Raw genomic sequence first — 19085 nt, forward strand, 5'->3', positions numbered from 1 at the left:
TCATATTCCAATAAAACTTCATGAAAACAGGCACTGGGGCTGGATTTGGCTCATAGTGTGCCAGCCCTGTTCCAGTTCAGTATTTCTCGAACTTGAGAGATCATCATAATTACTGGCGGGCTTGTTAAAGCGCAGACTTCTGGGATCCACTTCCACAGTTTTTGGCTCTGTAGATCTTGAGTAAAACCCAAGAATTTACATTTCTAAGAAGTTCCCAGACGATGCCTGATGCTGCTGGTCTAAGACCATACTTTGAGAGCACTATTCTAGTATGACATGGGAAGGGCACTCAATAATCCTTTAGCCTTATTTCCAGGTTTTGGATCATTTGTCTTAACAAAAGGAAAATGAAGAACTCGGATTAGGACAGAGGTGTCAGTGCCAGAGGGCGGCAACAAGTGGGGTTCCTGGTAAATCGTTTCAAATATGCATCTGGAGTATTGGAAGAGATAAGGCATTAAGAGGATCCACACAGAACTGACAGAACCATCCCAGTGTTAAAGGGAAGTACCTGTAGAAAGAGGAGGACTAAATCCTCTAGCCCAAAGCTAGAACTTCGGAGGGAGTGGGAGAGAAGGGAGTGGGAGAGAAGGTAAGGAGGAGGCAGAGAAATAAAGGGATGTTGTTTCTAGACAGCAGGAGAACACAGGAAGTGGTGCTATGGAAGGCAAAGAAATAGTCCTAAGATTTCCTTGCCAACATTTCCAAACACCCCACAGTGGACAAGGATGCGAAATATGCAAAGAGAAGTCTGGATCAGAGATCTTCTTGGGATGATAGCTTATCAAGCTCCTCTCCTAACAGAACTAGAATAGGGAGAATAAGCAATCAACACAGTCACTCTCCACATCTCATTTATACCAGCAGAGGGCTGCAAGGGCAAAGGAATGCTAATAATGCTTTTTGGTCTAGGGTTTCTTTTCTTTTCTTTTTCTTTCTTTTTTTTTTTTTTGAAAGATTTTATTCATTTATTTGACAGAGAGAGAGACAGCCAGCGAGAGAGGGAACACAAGCAGGGGGAGTGGGAGAGGAAGAAGCAGGCTCATAGCGGAGGAGCCTGATGTGGGGCTAGATCCCACAATGCCAGGATCACGCCCTGAGCCACAGGCAGACGCTCAAGGACTGCGCCACCCAGGCGCCCCTGGTCTAGGGTTTCTGCCCTCTGCAGGGAGTTAATTCTAAAGTGGTATTTGGGCCGGGGGCTGGGGGGGACACCATGGATCACTTAGCCTCCTTGCTCTCATTATTAGTTGAGTATTTTATTTTACTTCATTTTTTAAGATCTTATTTATTTGTTTGAGAGAGATCACGAGCAGGAGGTAGGGGTAGAGGGAGAAGCAGCCTCCCAGGCTGAACAGGGAGCCCAACATGGGACTCAATCCCAGGACCCCAGGGATCATGACCTGAGCCAAAGGCAGACGCTTAACCAATTGAGCCACCCAGGTGCCCCACTGATTGGGTATTTTAGAAGAGCACAGTTTGATTTGTTGGGTGAGGGGCGTGATGAAGAAGGGTAGAAGCTTCTGATTGTTTGGGGAAGAGAGAAGTTGGGGTCCAGTTTGGGATTTGGATTAGAGGGAGTCCCTGTCATCACAAGGTAACCCTTAACACAAGACTTTCCCTCATAGCCTCATATTGTTATTACAGGTTATAGAAAACCGTCTTAGAGGGTTTTGTTTGTTTGTTTTTTCTTTAAAGATTTATTTATTTATTTTAGAGGCAGAGAGAGCACAAAGCGGGGGGGGGGGGCAGAGGGAAAGGGACAAGCAGACTCTCCAAAGAATGCAGAGCCTAATGTGGGGCTGGATCCCAGGACCCCGAGATCATGACCTGTGCTCAAGAGTCAGGTGCTCAACCAACTACGCCACCCAGATGCCCCATCTTAGAGATTTTTCCTCGTCATTGATTAAATATTATTTTTTGAAAATGTGAAAAATTAACAAAGGTCTCAAAGGAAAAACATACAAATGGGCACACTTAGAGAAGCGCTTCTCAGTCTTTATACCTTCCATCTCATTCCACTCAACCACCCTCCCCAGGTAACAAATTGTGACTGTTTCTGACAATCCGTCCTGTGTCTCTTTAGTGGAAAGAGACAGATACCATCCTGGAAGTTGCTCCATATCAGTTCATGGAAATCAGCTTCATTTTTTTTCCTGAATAACCGCATAGTACTCCATTGTGTGGCTGTCCTGCAGTTTATTCATCCAATTTCCTGTGTACAGGCATTTAGGTTGTTTCCAATACTTTGCAATTACAAATAATGCCACACTGAATAACTGTGTGAATACTAGTTTTGTATTGTCAGATACGAAAGTTTAGGGTGAGTTCCATGATTGCCGAGTTTGAGTGTGTAGTTTCATTAAATACTGCAAATGTCCCTCACTAGAGTTTAAGCTGTTTTGCACTCCCAGGAGCAGTGAATAAATACATCTATTTCTGCATCACCTCTCCAACAAAGTCAAGCTTTTGAGGTTGTTTTTTTTTTCATTCCAATAGGAAGAAATAATATTTCACTGTAGTTTTGATTTGCATTTCTTCCTAAGGAAAGTTAAACATATTTATATATATTCAAGGGCTATTTTTTTATTATTTTTTACTTGTCTGTTCATGTCTTTTACCGATTTATTTATATTCTATAGGGATTCTGGTTCCCCCACCTCTATTTTAAGAGTTCTTTGTGTATTAGGAATTTTTGGTCTTTGTGATATGTTATAAATATTTTCTCTTACATTTTTATTTGCCTTTTGGCTTTGCTTATGGTACTTTCTGTCATCGTGTAGTCTTCAATCATTTTTATGTAATTGAATTAAAGTTTTTTTTATTACATGTGGATTGAATTAAAGTTAGAAAGCCTTTTCCCACTCAGATGCAAAATAATTTTCTATTTTCTTTTAGTACTTGTATGGTTTCATATTTTATATTTAGGTCTGATACATTTGGAGTTTATTCTTGTGACCGATGGCAGGTATGGATCTAATTTCATCTTGACAAATAGCTGGCAGTTGATCTAATATTATTATATATATGTGTATCTATATAGATAGATAGATACACACACACATATATATATCTTTTGTTTGTAGAAACAAGCACACAAGGTAGCAGGCTTTTCAGAAGTGAACTAATTACACTAATACATTTAGGGAAATATCTAAAAATGCTTGCTTGAATCATTTATGCATGGGACTAGTATTTATGAAGTTTATGTGAATTAAAATGCCTTCCCTCTATGGCGATAAAACCTTAAATCTGTTTAACCCTTCCCAGTTTATATGGCACCTCCACACCCTCGATCTTGTTTATCCTCAATTGTAACTCTACACCTGAGCAGGTGGTCCTTGCCACCAGCCAGATGATCAAACTAAGGCTTCAGGACGACAAATGCCTCTTCCACAGTCATGTGATTAGTAAATGGGGTAGCTCAGTTCTTCTGGCTCTTTCCACAGTGTCTTGGCACTGCAAGTCTTGGACAGTAAGATTCTCGTGGAGGTGGCGGCTAAGATGTTCAGACGTCTTGCAACAACAGGGCTGAAGTAAGTCTATAAAATAAAACTTGAAGGTCAAATGTGCTCTAAATATCAAGCCATGGTAGAGCAGCAAAAGATGTGGTCATCACCTACCATCTAAATAGTACTTTCTGTGTGAGCAAAACTTGGAGAGAGCAGACTTCATGCACACAAAACACAGAACAATACAAGGCTAAACCAGCTGACTAGCACAAAGTTGTAGCGTTACAGACAGAAAACATTTCCATAGAGGGGCGCCTGGGTGGCGCAGTCATTGGGCGTCTGTCTTCGGCTCGGGGCGTAATCCCGGCGTGATGGGATCGAGCCCCACATCAGGCTCCTCTGCTATGAGCCTGCTTCTTCCTCTCCCACTCCCCCTGCTTGTGCTCCCTCTCTTGCTGGCTGTCTCTGTCACATAAATAAATAAAGTCTTTAAAAAAAAATTTCCATAGAAAATGCTCGGAAGAGTAACATTCTACAGTATATCAACCCAAACTTCTGAATCAAAGCCTTGTTTTAAATTCTAAGCCAACATAGGGCAAAATCAAAGGAGTTATTTGGCTTTGGATTATAACAGCAGTTCTCAGGGGGATCAGAGGACCCCTAGAGGTCTTGAGACCTTGGCAAGAGGTCTCTGAGGTCAAAACTGCTCTCACAAGACTACTGAGAGGTCATTTGTCCTTTTCACTGTGTGGACATTTGTTTGCACTGCCGGTGGAATAAAACTGCTGGCATTCCAGCTCGAAGCAAGGCAGTAGCACCAAACTGACTTTGTAGTCATTGTACTCCTCACTACTGTGGGGGGGGGGGAAGCCGACTTCACTTATGAATTCCCTTAATGAAGTGAAAATTATTGGTTTTATTAAGTTGTAACCATTTGGTACCAGACTTACTTCAAATTTTGTATAAGGAAATGGGAAGCCTACATACATTACTTCTGCTCTATACTGAAGTACAATGGTGTTTCAAGGAAAAGCATTTGTGCTATTGAATAGTTATAAGCTGAATTCGCCACTTTATTTCACCATATTTACTTGAAAGACTACTTATAGGCCAGCTGGTTTTTCAGACTTCAGTATTTGGCAGGCATTTTCTCAAAAGGAATGAAGTGAGACTGTCAGTACAAGGAATACAACTGATGGTATTCTTTACATTGATAAAATTTGAATTTTCCAGGAAAAATGAGAATTTTGGAAAACTTGTATCCGTCACTAAGCCTGTTAGTTTCCTATCATTTAAACTTTTTTTTTAAAAAGATTTTATTTATTTGAGGGGGAAGAGAGAGGAGAGAGAGACAGAGCATGAGCAGGGGGAGGGGCAGAGGGAGAAGCAGACTCCCCACTGAGCAGGGATCCCCATGCAGGGCTCAAGCCCAGGACCCTGGGGTCATGACTTGGGCTGAAGGCAGACGCTTAACTGATTGAGTCACCCAGGCACTCCATGTCTTAAACTTTTCTAAAGAGATCAGTAATAATACTAAAAATGCAATTTGTTTAATGTTCTATAAGACATGTCAATACTTAGAAGAACTCTAACTCAGTGAACTGGTATTTTCTAAAACACCAATGAATAATGTTATAGAATCACATAGGGGAAAAATCCATTCAAAGTGCAAGACAGATCAATGCATTCCACACTGCAATTGACCTTTATAAAACTACAACTTGTTGAGTTTTAGAAACAAAAAGAAAATCTACAATTATCTGGAAGAGCTATTAAAATACTCCTAAAATACTCCTATAAATTTGTGAGGCTGCATTTTCTTAATAGAATTCACCTAAACAACATATGACATCAGATATAATACAGCAGATATTAGAATCCAGCTGTCATCTATTAAGCTAGACATTAAAAAGATGTGTAAAAACATAAAACAATGACACTCTTCTCAATACATTTGTTTTGTAAAAGTTATTTTCTATAAAAATGTTATTTAACATGTAATGGACTTAATACTGTTATTTATAAATGAATATTTAAAAATTTTCAGCTTTTATTTATCATATGGCAAATATAGATAAATATGACCTATATTATTATTTTAATATGACCCACATAATTAATTCTTCGGAGTCTCCTTATTAAGTACAAGTGGAAAGGAGTCCCATGACAAAAAATTGGAGAATCATGGTATTTGAATTTTAGAAAAAAATCTCAACCCAAGAGAAGACAGGAAAGAATTGTTGCCAGTTAATTCTAAAAAGATTTTGGTGATACGATGGGATCAAGGTACTACTCTTCCCCAAATGTGTGTAAGTGTGTATATATGTGTGTGTATATGCCTCTATGTAGCCTACTTTTTGAAAACTGGTAGTAACAAGTATTATTTCTCAAAGTATGGACATATCCATCTATTCTCTAGTTATCTGATTGAGAAGTATATTTAAAAATATTCTTGAATTCCAGGTACTTCTTCACATAAGTTACTTCATGTATTTTTATGTATGGATTATAATTTTTCCTAAAATTCTCTAAAATAACTATGATCACCGGAGAAGTCTTACACATTCAGCAAGAATTCCCTGACATCATCGACTGTCATTTCAGCATGGGGAACAGCTATTTGGTATGGACATTAATAAGGTGCTACATGAAGGAGGAATTCCCATATTCTGGTATTTTGCAAACTGAAAAGGCAATTTCTCTGACAAATGAAGCCCAAATAAGAAAACTGTAATGGATGGGGCGCCTGGGTAGTGCAGTTGTTGGGCGTCTGCCTTCGGCTCAGGGCGTGATCCCGGCGTTATGGGATTGAGCCCTACATCGGGCTCCTCCGCTGGGAGCCTGCTCTTCCTCTCCCACTCCCCCTGCTTGTGTTCCCTCTCTTGCTGGCTGTCTCTATGTCTGTCGAATAAATAAAATCTTTAAAAAAAAAAAAGAAAGAAAGAAAACTGTAATGGATAATACCATTTGGGCTATTGTTAAGTTCCACAAAGGGCCTTATAAATTGATGTCAGATAGTTTTAAAGAAACGAATTGATAAGATTTACATCAATCTTTCACAAACTCTTTACAAAGAACACAAAAAGAGAATACTTCCCAACTTGATTTATGAGGTCAACATAATCTTGACATCAAACACTGACAAAAACATGATGAGAAATAAAAATTACAGGCCAATCTTTCTCAGGTGCACAATGCAAAATCCTAATAAAATGTTAGCAAACCAAATCCACCAATATAATAAAACTAATACATCAAGATCAAGTTAGATTTATTTCAGGAATACAAAGTTGGCTTAATATTCTTAAAAGGTAATGTAAATGATACCATTAACAGAAAAAAAAAGGAAATGATTATCTCAATAAAGAAAAAACAGTTTATAAAATTCAACACTCATTCATGATAAAACTCATGATATAAAGTAACTAGGAAAGAGAACTTTCTTTTTTTGATAAGGTATCTACAAAAAGCATGCAGCAAATACACTTAATAGTGGAATATTAAAAGCTTTCACTCTGAGATGGGGCACGAGATAAAGATGCTTCCTCTCATTGGTTCTATAGTATTCTTTACTGGTGTACAGGTGTCATAAAGCAAGACAACATTAAAAAGGAGGAAATAAAGCTCATTATTTGCAGATGACATAATTCTATGTAGAAAAATCCATAATAAATTACACATGAACTATTACATTAATAAAGGGATTTGATAAGGTTTCTGGATAATATGAAAAAGATGTATTTCTATACACCAGCAACAAATACAATGAAATTTTAAAAGGATGCCATTTACAATAGCATCAAAAAATTCACTGGAAAAAAATAATCTACCAACAGGAGGTGCAGGATGATACATTGAAAAATATAAATTTTGCTAGGAGAAACTAAAGAAAATCCATATAAGTGGAAGGATAGTCCTGTGCATAGTTTGGAATGACAAATGAACCCCAAATTGATCTATAAATTCAATGAAATCTCAATCAAAATGCAGGGTGTGTGTGTGTGTGTGTGTGTGTGTGAGTGTGAATGGACCAGTTAATTCTAAAGTTTATATGGAAATGCAAAGAGTCAAGAATAGCAAAAACAATCTCACGGTAAAACAATACCAGAGGACTTGATTACCAGATAAAGGACAGAAACCGAGACTGTAGTATTGGTACCTTATAGGCAAACTGGCAAATAGAAGAGAATAGAAAGCCCAGAAACAGAAGTATATATAAATGGACAAATTATGACCAAGGGGGCACTGCAGTGAGGTGAAAAAGGATGATTCTCCCAACAATGGTACCGAATTAATTAAATACCCATGGTAAAGAAAAAAAAATAATTTTGTCCTCTACTTCACACCATGCATAGAAATCAATCCCAGGATTGTAGAAAAGTAAAACAACGAATCTTCCAGAAAAAAAATCATAGAATATCATCACCTGGAAGGCAGGCAAAGATTTCTTTAAAACAGGTCATAAAAGCAATAACCATAAAGAAAAGCTGACAAATGGAACATTAAAACCAGTAACTCCTATTTATCAAAAGATACCAATAAGAGGGTGAAAAGGCAACCCACGAAGTGAGAGATGGTATTTACAATACACGTCGGACAAGGACTAGCAACCTGAATATGTAAAGAGTAAGTCAGTAAGAAAAAGTCAGATAGTTTCTCCCCCACCTCCCTCCCACCCCTCTCCTCCCAAAAAGAGAAAGACAAGAAAAAGGACAAGTCTCCTAAGACTCGAACAGGTACCTCACAAAAGAGGGGATCTGTATGGCCAATAAACATGAAACATACTTAACTTCATTAGTTATCAAGGAAAGACAACTAAAACCACTAGAAGACCCTACTGTATACCTCCCAGCAGGTCTAAAATGAAAGACAGAGTACTCATCTATTTTCTGTCTCAATAGTTTTGCCTATTTTGGACATTTTTCATAAATGGAATCCTGTATTGTGACTTTCTTGACTGGCTTCTTTCACTTACCATAATGTTTTCAAAGTTTATCCATGTTGTAGCATGTATCAATGCTTCATTCCTTTTCATAGCTGAAAAATATTCCATTGTAGGATATGCCACGTTTTGTTTATCCATTTGTCTGTTGGTAGATGTTTGGACTGTTTACTTATTATGAATAATGCTGCTATAATCATTAGTATACAAGTTTCTGTGAGGACATATGTTCTCATTCTGTGGGGTATTTATCCAGGAGTGGCACTGCTGGGTCATTCGGTAATTGTATGTATACTCTTATAAGGAATCACCACATCGTTCCCCAAAGTGGTGGCCAATTTACATTTTACATCCCCGCCAGCAGTGTATGGGGTTCTAATTTCTCCACATCTTTGCCAACGCTCATTTTTTATTTGGGTTGTGAAGTGGTATTTCATTGTGGTTTGGTTTGCATTTCTCCAATTGCAAATGAGAATAAGCATCTTTCCTTGTATTTGTCATTTGTGTATCTTTTTTTTTTTTTTTTGAGAAATGTCTATTCAAATCCTTTGGCCATTTAACTTTAGGTTACTTGTCTTGAGTTATAAGAATTCTTTATATAATCTGGATCATAGACTTATTAGAGAAATCATTTGCAAATATCTTCTCCCAGGAATGGAAATTCTTATAACCTTTTTGGAAAAACTGGCATTATCTGCTAAAGCTGAATATACACATAGCCTGTGGACCCAGCAATCCATGCCTGCATATATACTCAGTAGAAATTAGAATGTATTTTCACCAGACACATTTGAGTGTTCATAACAGCACAATTCATAATAGCAATTGAAAAGCTGAAAGTCGATAACATCCTGTAGGTAGGCTTAATGATGATTCTACAAAGATGTCCATATCCTAATTCCCAGGACCTGTGAATGTTACCTTATTTGGCAAAGGGACTTTGCAGATGTGCTTAGGATTTTGAGAGGGAGAAATGAGACTTCCAGTTTCCAAGCCAGCAAGTAAGGAGTTTGGAAGTCAACTCTCCACCCTAATAAGCAAAAGGCTGAACTGAAAAATAAACAACTCTTTTTAGATTTGTCAGAGAAGTGAGGCCCCAGGTCAAATTCACTCTTAAAAATTGGAGATTGGCAAGTGGACACAGAATAACAACTTACTTAACTAGAAACTCCTAAGCAGAAACCTCTGAAACAGTACTGGGGTAAGAAAGTCTGCATTGTAATTGAGAAGTTGCTGGAGACTCAGAGTAGGCAAGTCTGTGAGTTAAAAAGCCCCAAACATAGGGGGTTCCCCACACTTGTGAGTTTTACCTCCTGGAGCTCTACTAGGATCTCAAAGGGAAAATCATAGAAAAATCCCCTGGTGTTCCCCATCTAGCCATGCTGTCCCACCTAAGGTGTAAGGGCTTGGGGGTGGAGACGGGGTCTGGGAAGCACTTGTGAAGTTCACAGACCAACAGCACAGGCTGACTGAGACCTAATCACAGGACTACGGAACGCTTCCCCTCCACCCAACACCTTACCACACATTACTAACGGTCTATTCACTGGAGCTCTTTTCACCCAGTGTACCACATCCAGCTGTCAACAGAAAATTACGAAGCATAGTAAAAGGCAAAAAGTATTTTGAAGAGACAGAAGAAGCGTCAGAATCGGATTCGGATATGGCAAAGATGATGAATTATCAGGCCATGCATTTAAAACAACTACGATCAATATGCTAAGGGCTCTAGAAAAAGTAGGCGACACACAAGAGCAGATAGGCAATAATCAGCAGAGAGATGGAAATTCTAAGAAAGAATAAAAAGCAAACGCTGGAGTTAAAAAACAAAAAAGAAACTATAACAGAAATGAAGAGTGCTTTGCATTGTCTAATTAGTTGACAGGATATGGCTATGGAAAGAATCTCTGGGTGACAATATATGTCAATAGAAACTTCCAGAACTAAAAAGCAAAGAGAAAAAAGACCAGAGGGTTAGGTGGCAAGGAACAGAATATCCTAAAAATGTAGGACTACAAAGATGTAACATATATACAATGGAAACACCAGAAGAAAGGAACAGAAGAAATTATTTGAAGAAATAATGACTGAGAATTTCCCCCAAATTAATGTAAGACACTAAACCACAGATCCAGAAAGTTCATAGAACACAAAGGATAAATTCCAAACAACTACACCCAGGCATAACATATCAAACTGCATAAAATCAAAGATAAAAAACCTTGAAAGAAGCCAAAGTGGGGGGACCACCCATGGAGGAGCAAAGACAAGAATCACACCCAATTTCTCTTCAAAAACCATGCTAGCAAGGAGAGTGAAGTGTTGAGGGAGCTTACACTGGATTGCTTAGGTGGGCCCAAGTTAATCACATGGATGCTGACACGAGGGAGGCAGCGGGTTCAGAGCGAGAAGCCATGTGATGGGAGCACCCAGCTGAAGATGCTGTGCGGGTGGCCTTGAAGATGGAGAAGGGGCCAGGAGCCCAAGGAATGCAAACAGCCCCTAGAAGCTGGAAAGGAAGGAAACAGGTGCTCCTTGGAGCCTCCAAAAGAAATCAGCACTGCTGACACCTTAACTTAAGCCCAATAAGTCGGATTTTGGACTTCTGACCCCCAGAATGGTAAGAACATAAATTTTTACTGTTTTAAGCCACTGAACTGTGGTAACTTGTTAACAGCAGCGATACGAAACTAATATACATCCATCAATAGCATAATGGATAAATTATAGCATATTTGCACAGTGGAATATTATGGTGCAATGAAAAGAGATAATTACTGCTACATGATTTGTTGATGTCACAGAACTGATATTGAAGGAAGCCTTGCACAAAAAGAATGTAAACTCTGGTCCCATTTATATAATGCTTAAAGAGAAATAAAACTTATCTATAGCTGTGGAAGCTGGGTCAGTGCTCACTTGGTGGGTAGGGGGGCTGATGAAGGGGGCACATAGGAAGCATATGGGATGCCAGTAATGTCTTTCTTGATCTTGGTGGTGATTAGTGGTCTTTCAAACCATACAACCTGTAATTTGTATGCTTTTCTCTATTGTGTACTTCAATAAAAAGTGCTTAAAAACAAAAAGTTTTAAGTAGTCTAAAAACAAATTTCCTTGCAAAAAATAGGGGCAAAAATCAGCTTAAGGTTTAAACGTGGTAAGTACAAGGTTTTAGATTAGTTAAAACGTAATACCCTATAAAGTGAACAATTACAGTTATTTCCGCTAATGACTCAATTCCAAGGATTTTCTAGTACATCTCCAATGTCACACAGAAAAGAACGAGTTGGCCCAGACATGCAAACACAGCAGACATATCAAAGTATACCATGATGCCCAGTCAGTGATTTTCTTTCATTAGTCTTGCTTATTTCATCAAGTACTACTTTAGAAAAATCGGTCTTTCCAACACCATGTCTACAGAACCCTTTCCAGACTAAAGATTCTATCAGTGGCATTTTCATCACGTATTTCCTCAAGCAAAATGTTTTTACAAATTAGTTTTTCCATGCCCGTGAACAACCTAAGTTTTTTCCACCTTGAAACAAATTATTACCCTCTCCTGTATTTTTATCATTTATATTCAACAATTAGGAGCCAAATACTATTTAAAAGTAAAGATTTTAAAGTTTTAATGAAAGGATTATGTTAGATAGTAGAGGTATTGTCCTCAAACATTTTGCTGAAAAAAAATCTTTGGAATATATATTTTAAAGTAATAAAGAAGGTCAATGTAAAGGGCAATAGCCAGTTTTCTCCCCACTTGTCTATAATGATTCAGTAAGGTAAATGTGCATGTGTTCTCTAGCTGAACTTCAGTAAGAAGTCGAATTGTTCTTATGAAGGTTCTAAAACAAGCATTTAGAAACAATACTGAAAATTCAGGTGCAACTACTAACAGGTGTTCTCACCTGTAAGAGAGGACCTATGTGTCAGTGCATTTGCCAAGCTTTTAAAACAGCTTCTGCCCAATAAATGACAAAACGCTACATTTTATCTACTAGAAATGCTGACATAAGATTCTGTAGTTCAAGACATGCTTGTGGGGAAGATGTGTTGATCAAGGTAAACTCCCAACTTAGGGAAACTTACAGGATAGTGAATCTCATGTATTTACTTGTCTCTTACAAAGGAGGTCAGAATGCTTAATAATCCTATCAAGTCAAACACCTCAAAATACTAATGAATCTCATTCATTGTTCAATAAATACAAATTATGCATAAGAGAATGCAACAAGTTATTTGAACCTGAATGCAGAGAATAAATACTTTATTAACTGATTACAGTTGAAAGTCACAAACAAAAAAGGGGTATATTAAGGCAGAGCCATATCTATATCTATATCTATATATTGATACAGATATAGATAGACAAATCCAAAGACTGTTACCTCTTTACATTTTAATAACCTCTGCATTTTTCTTTTATGCATTTAGGCAGTGTGCTTTCTTTTCTTCTCAGTTAAAGAATTGAATCTTGGCCAATATTTCAAAATCATATTTTGAAGACAACTTACAAGATCGTGGGTTGAGACAATGACTAGTGTATAAAATGCTATTTGATAGTTTTCTTCGCATATTCCATGTGTGGTATTGTATTTACGTTGGTGTGGAAAATCTGACAACTGATCATTTTCTCTTTTCCAGCAAAACTAACACATAATTTTTCAAATGATTTTAATAGTCTTAACTAAAATAAGCTTGGACTTCCAAGTCAGTCAAATGCCCAAAGCATATTATTTTCTGCCCTTTCCTAAACCCTCCTATGTTTTAAATAGCCTTTAGAGTATGATCACATGGCTGTATTTCAGATCTATAAATTTTGAGTTTTTCAAAATCCAAAATTATTTCCTTATGCAAAGTGGCAATGCAAACAGCAATCCTACATAGTGTAGAATAATTTTTCTTCTGTATAGCTTCCTTTTATAAAAAATGGGCAACCACAAAAAAAAAAAAAAAAAAAAAAAAAAAGAATAAATTTAGTCCGTCTGAAAAAGCACTCCAGTTCCCTAATTCCACTTTTGAAGGAGAAGGCAGAGGCCAGTTTACATTATCCCAGAAAATTGAATAAATGGCTTTATTTGGTATCTTCAAGAAGCTTCTCCTTCCGTAGGAGATGTAGGTGTTGTAGAAGAAACTGTAACTGGTTTGCGTGCAATTCTGTCTAGCTCTGCGTGAACATCTGATAGGACAGGCTTCTGGCCTACGTTGAAGGAAAAGAAACAAGATTTAGATAGAAGTCAAAGTATCTTTTACACCAATGTCTCTTCATTTAAAAGCTGCTAACAGTTTCATTAACTTTATCTAGCATACTAAGTTATATAAACATCCTTAATTTAAAAATAAATCCCCCCCCCAAAAAAATCCCCTCATTTTACATTATGGGATCTGTTACCCAACGGAAGTAAAACTAGCACCTATCGTTTAATCTCATAAAGATATGTTTTAAAAAGGCACAGGACAATAAGAACAGTAAAACAGAAAATAGCAACAAAATTTTGGAATGTAGAAAGAATATGAATGAGTAGTAACTATATTAGCAGTCTTGGGAAAGCTTAATCTTCTACACTGGCATTGGGAAAAGCGAAGAAGTAATTCAGTTTATATCCAGAAACCTGTAAAAAGTTCTAAAAATGGTAGCTGCAGAATGTTATTTGTGAGAAGGGTGGGAAGAGGATGGGATTAAAAGGGAAAATGGGTTACAAGATCTGTTTAAAGGGCAGTTACAGAAGCAACAGAAGAAAACTAGACTGGACTTCACAAAAATTAAACACTTTTGTGCTTCAGAGGACACCATCAAGAAGTGAAAGGATAACCAACACAATGGGAGAAAACGCCTGCAAATCCTACATCTGATAAGGGTCTAGGACACAGAATATATAAAGAACACTTAAAATTCAACAATAAAAAAACAAATAACCCAACTTAAAAATGGGCAGAGGGTTTGAATAGACATTTCTCTGAAGATCTACAAATGGTCAATAAACAGATGAAAAGATTCTCAACATCATTAGCCATCAAGGATATGCATATCAAAACCACAATGAGATAGGACTTCACAGCCAGTAGGATGGCTCTATTCAAAAAGATGGACAAAAACAAATGTTGGAGAGGATGTGGAGGATGTGGAGAAACTGAGACCCTCATTCCCTGTTGTTGGAAATATAAAATGGTGTAGCATTTTACAAAACACTTTGGCAGTTCTTCAAAAACTGGTTACCTTATGACCCAACAAATCCACTCCTGGGTATATACCCAAGAGAAATGAAAACATACGTCATTTGTCAAACATCTGTCAAAAACACATGTTCACAGTGGTTCTATTTATAATGTCCAAAAATGGAAACCATCTAAATGTCTATCAACTGATGAGCAGACAAACAAAATGTGGCATATCTGTACAATGGAATTTCATTCATAATAAGAAATAATGATACAAGCTACAATGTGGATGGACCTTGAAAACATTATTAAAAACATTAAAGAAGGCATATAATATATGATTTCACTTCTATGAAATCTCCAGATAGGCAAATCCACAAAGACAAAAAGCAGATCAGTGGTTGCCTAGGACTAGGGGATGCCGAGGGGAAAAAAAAAAGTTCCTGCAAATAGGCCAGAGGATTCTTTTTGGGGAGATTAAAATGTTTCAAAATTACATTATGATGGTTTGCATAACTCTGTAAATATATCATAATATAAATCTATATTTTAAATGAGTGAACTTCATGGTATGTAAATTTTATCTCAATAAAGCTATTAAAAAAAAAGCGCTCTAAGAGTGTTACCTGATTTCTTGGCAGATGGTGGTAAACCACCGCTTCCACCTCCAGCCCCACCTCCAGGGCTACCACTGCCAACACCAGGGCCTCCTGGAGAGCCGGTCTTTTTACTCAGCAAACTGTTGAAGAAATTTGCCAGGACACCTTCACTTGTAGCTCCAGCTGTTAAAAAAACAAAAACCCAAAAACTTTCACTCAAAACATTAGATTCTTCTATAAATTATTATTAATCACCCACAGACAGCAATTAATACTTAAAATTTAAGAGCTGTGTACTCCAGGGGTGCCTGGGTGGCACAGTGGTTAAGCGTCTGCCTTCGGCTCAGGGCATGATCCTGGCGTTATAGGATCGAGCCCCACATCAGGCTCTCCTGCTATGAGCCTGCTTCTTCCTCTCCCACTCCCCCTGCTTGTGTTCCCTCTCTCGCTGGCTGTCTCCATCTCTGTCGAATAAATAATAAATAAAATCTTTAAAAAAAAAAAAAAAAAAAGAGCTGTGTACTCCAAATTCAAGTATAGTTTGATCTTTTGAGCCTGGGTAACTATCTCTAATCTATACATTTGTAAAACAAAATATAAGTAAACTTAATTTAAGAGTATAAGATAATTATTAAAAAAATTAGAATGTTATTTTTTAAAAACCAAAAGCATTTAAAACAGATTTTATTTATTTTTTTTTTAAAAGATTTTATTTATTTATTTGACAGAGAGAGACAGCCAGCGAGAGAGAGGGAACACAAGCAGGGGGAGTGGGAGAGGAAGAAGCAGGCTCATAGCGGAGGAGCCTGATGTGGGGCTTGATCCCAGAACGCCGGGATCACGCCCTGAGCCGAAGGCAGACGCTTAACCGCTGTGCCACCCAGGCGCCCCTAAAACAGATTTTAGATGCTACTGTACCTCCTTTTTGAAAAAGGTTCTTCAAAATTTTAATTGTTGAGAAATATTTGCCTCAAGTATTACAAAAAGCTACCTAATCCTATATGAAAACCAGCAGAAGTTCCAAGACATAAATGCGTAAAGGATAACAAGAAACAATTCACAGAGGAGAAATACAAAGAGAAAGGAAATACCAGGGACAAAATTCTTACTAGTATTTAAAGAACGCTGATTAGGTTGCGGCAAAATTGCAACACTCAATGTTGATGACTTATAAATTGAATAAGCCATTTGAAACATATTATCAAAAGGGATAAAGGTGTACAAATGCTCATCTACTAATCCCACTTATGGCAATTACTCCTACTGAAATAGCTATTATGCATATAGTTTTTTTCTTTATGGTAACTGCAGATAACCTATTAGCATATGAATTTCTTCAATGAACTGCCTTGGGAGAAGGTTAAAAATAACACAAAATTTCATAAAACTTACACCACAGATATGATATATTAAGGCTATAATATAAAACGGCTTGAAGTCTGATTAACTATGAGATTATACTGACAGAGACAAAGATTAGAAGCTATTGCACAAAAAAGAAAACAGCCATGGAAAAGGCGGGAAGCTAGATAGATTTCTTTTTAGTATGAAATGTATTGTGTTGCTTTTTCTAGAAAAAGAGAGAAATGTACCTTTCATGTTTGGATCAATTTTTTTTGACCCAGCAGGGATGGGTGACACGCTGGCAACATTGGATGACACGGATCGGTTTGGTGTTCGAGGGGAGCCTCCTGGGACTCTTGGTGAGGCATCCTATGTAAAAACAGGAAAGCCATAATAATCAAAACAGGAAACTTCCAACTTCACCAAAGTTAGTATAAAAAGAAATTACTTTTTAACTGTCGCCCATCTGTTCTACTGGTATGTTGCAGAAGACGTTTAGCAATCATGTCCTCATTATGAGATAATACCAGAGACCCATCACATTTTAGAATACAAACTCCCCTTCAATGGAAAAAGAACATACTGAATAATGGGGTGTGATTACAAATATAAGCATGGGAGTCAGATCTGGGTTCCAGACTTGCACCCTACTAGCTGTAAAATCTCAGACAAGCTATAAGGTCCTCCAAAGCCTCCATTTCCCCACCTGCAGAACCCGGCTGGTAGTACCTGCCCCACTGGGCTGCTGTGAGGATTTATAAAGAACATACATACAGGGTTGCGCACAGGAACTGATGCGTAACAACAAGGCAAAATGGATCTTTAGGATTTAAATATTCTAAGAAGGAGTGAGGTTTATCCTTTAAAATGTCGCAAATTCCAGAAGAATTCTTAATTCAAGTTTATATCAAAGCACACCCACATGGGACATGTATACGGTTAAGAAAAAAAGGAACTAAACCAATAATGTATGACACTTTAATAATTTTTCAAAATCTGTAATACTGACCACAGGCCTTCCAGCTGCAGTTGGTGGTTGCTTTGCTAAAAGGGACTGAAAAACACAAAAGAGTTCTAGGTTAGACACTCACAGCATGTATAGCTGTATTTTAAAAAATACGTAAGAACAGTTTACCCATTAACCATACTAAATCTGCTTCTGACATAATTTCATACCTGTAGCTTCATAAGAAATACTTGGTCATCTTCTGCCACAATTTCCTTCTCATGTACAAACTGAAATGAGCAATGCATAAATGAGCAAGTCTAATATATTATGCTAAAACCATTAATAACATACTCTCTAGACTAATTTAAAAAAATATTCAATACAAACATTACCTATGTTTACACAAATGAGCTGCCTGACCCAAGGCCCTACAGCAGAGCTGTCCAACAACCGTCTGCACTGGGATGAATGTTCAATAGCTGTGCTGTCCAATACTGTAGCCACCAGTCACCTGTAGCTATTAAGCATTTGAAACGTGGCTACTGTGGGGTGCCTGGGTGGCTCAGTGGGTTAAGCACTTGAGTCTTGACTTCGACTCAGGTCATGATTTTGGGGTTGTGAGATCGAGGCCCGAGTCCACCTCTGTGCTGAGTGTGGAGCCTGCTTAAGATTCTCTCTCCCTCTCTCTGTCCCTCCCTAGCCTTGTGCTGGAAGGAAGGAAGGAAGGAAGGAAGGAAGGAAGGAAGGAAGGAAGGAAAGAAGGAAAGAAGGAAGGAAGGAAGGAAGGAAGGAAGGAAGGAAGGAAGGAAGGAAGGAAGGAAAGAAGGAAAGAAGGAAGGAAGGAAGGAAGGAAGGAAGAAAGAAAGAAAGAAAGAAAGAAAGAAAGAGAAAGAAAGAAAGAAAGAGAAAGAAAGAAAGAAAGAAAGATAGATAGATAGATAGATAGATAGATAGATAGATAGATAGATGGGGCTACTTGACTCAGGTACTGAAATTTTATTTAGTTTTAGTAAGTACGTATTTAAAGGCCATATGTGACTGTAGCTACCGTACTGGGCAGCATAACCTTAGAGTCACAGGTATATTAATCATGCTTATAAAACATGCTAACCAACAATTAGGTGTTTTAAAAGGGCCAATAATACCCCGGGTGAGAGAAAAGCAATTTGCCCCTGGTTTCTCTGAAATAAAAATATAATGGCTCTTCTACCTGCTAAATAATTAGGCAAAAAGAAGCAGCAACCATCTCCTGCTTCTACTGTTTCTGTACAATGCACACCATGGGTCTACTTTCCACCAGCAGCCAGAGTGATCCTTTGAAAAGGTCAAGCAGATTACATCACTCCTCTGCTCAAACTCCCCCTCCAGCCGCTTTCCATCCCACTCAGAATGAAATTCAAAGTCCTGACTCCCGCTGAATGAGAAAGCCCCACAAGATCTAACTCTGCCTTCCATCTCCTATCAGTCTGGCCCTCCTCTTCACTCTTTTCCAGCCTCTTTGCCCTCCCTCTACATTCCTGCCTCAGGACATGCACACTTTCTGCTCCCTGAGTAGGTAACACTCTACCCTCTTACCAGAGCCATTCCCTAACCACTCCTAAAACAGCCCCCCCCCCCCCCCCCCCCCCCCCCCCCCC

The 19085-nt window shown here is 38.0% G+C and overlaps 1 protein-coding gene across 1 annotated transcript in view; it reads right to left on the reverse strand.

The window, feature by feature from the left end:
- Window positions 1–12647: 12647 nt before the first annotated feature.
- The window catches only part of DYNC1LI1 (dynein cytoplasmic 1 light intermediate chain 1), a 40118-nt gene continuing 33680 nt past the window's right edge, over window positions 12648–19085 (reverse strand). Inside the window, exons 9-13 of the mRNA XM_040636902.1 lie at window positions 17676–17735; window positions 17509–17553; window positions 16748–16868; window positions 15183–15338; window positions 12648–13597 (exon numbers count right to left, since the gene is read on the reverse strand). Coding sequence (XP_040492836.1) covers window positions 13485–13597; window positions 15183–15338; window positions 16748–16868; window positions 17509–17553; window positions 17676–17735 — 495 coding nt within the window. The 3' untranslated portion in view covers window positions 12648–13484. The remainder of the gene's footprint in view (window positions 13598–15182; window positions 15339–16747; window positions 16869–17508; window positions 17554–17675; window positions 17736–19085) is intronic.

Source organism: Ursus maritimus, unplaced genomic scaffold (genome assembly GCF_017311325.1).
Source record: "Ursus maritimus isolate PB19 unplaced genomic scaffold, ASM1731132v1 scaffold_20, whole genome shotgun sequence".
NCBI lineage: Eukaryota > Metazoa > Chordata > Mammalia > Carnivora > Ursidae > Ursus > Ursus maritimus.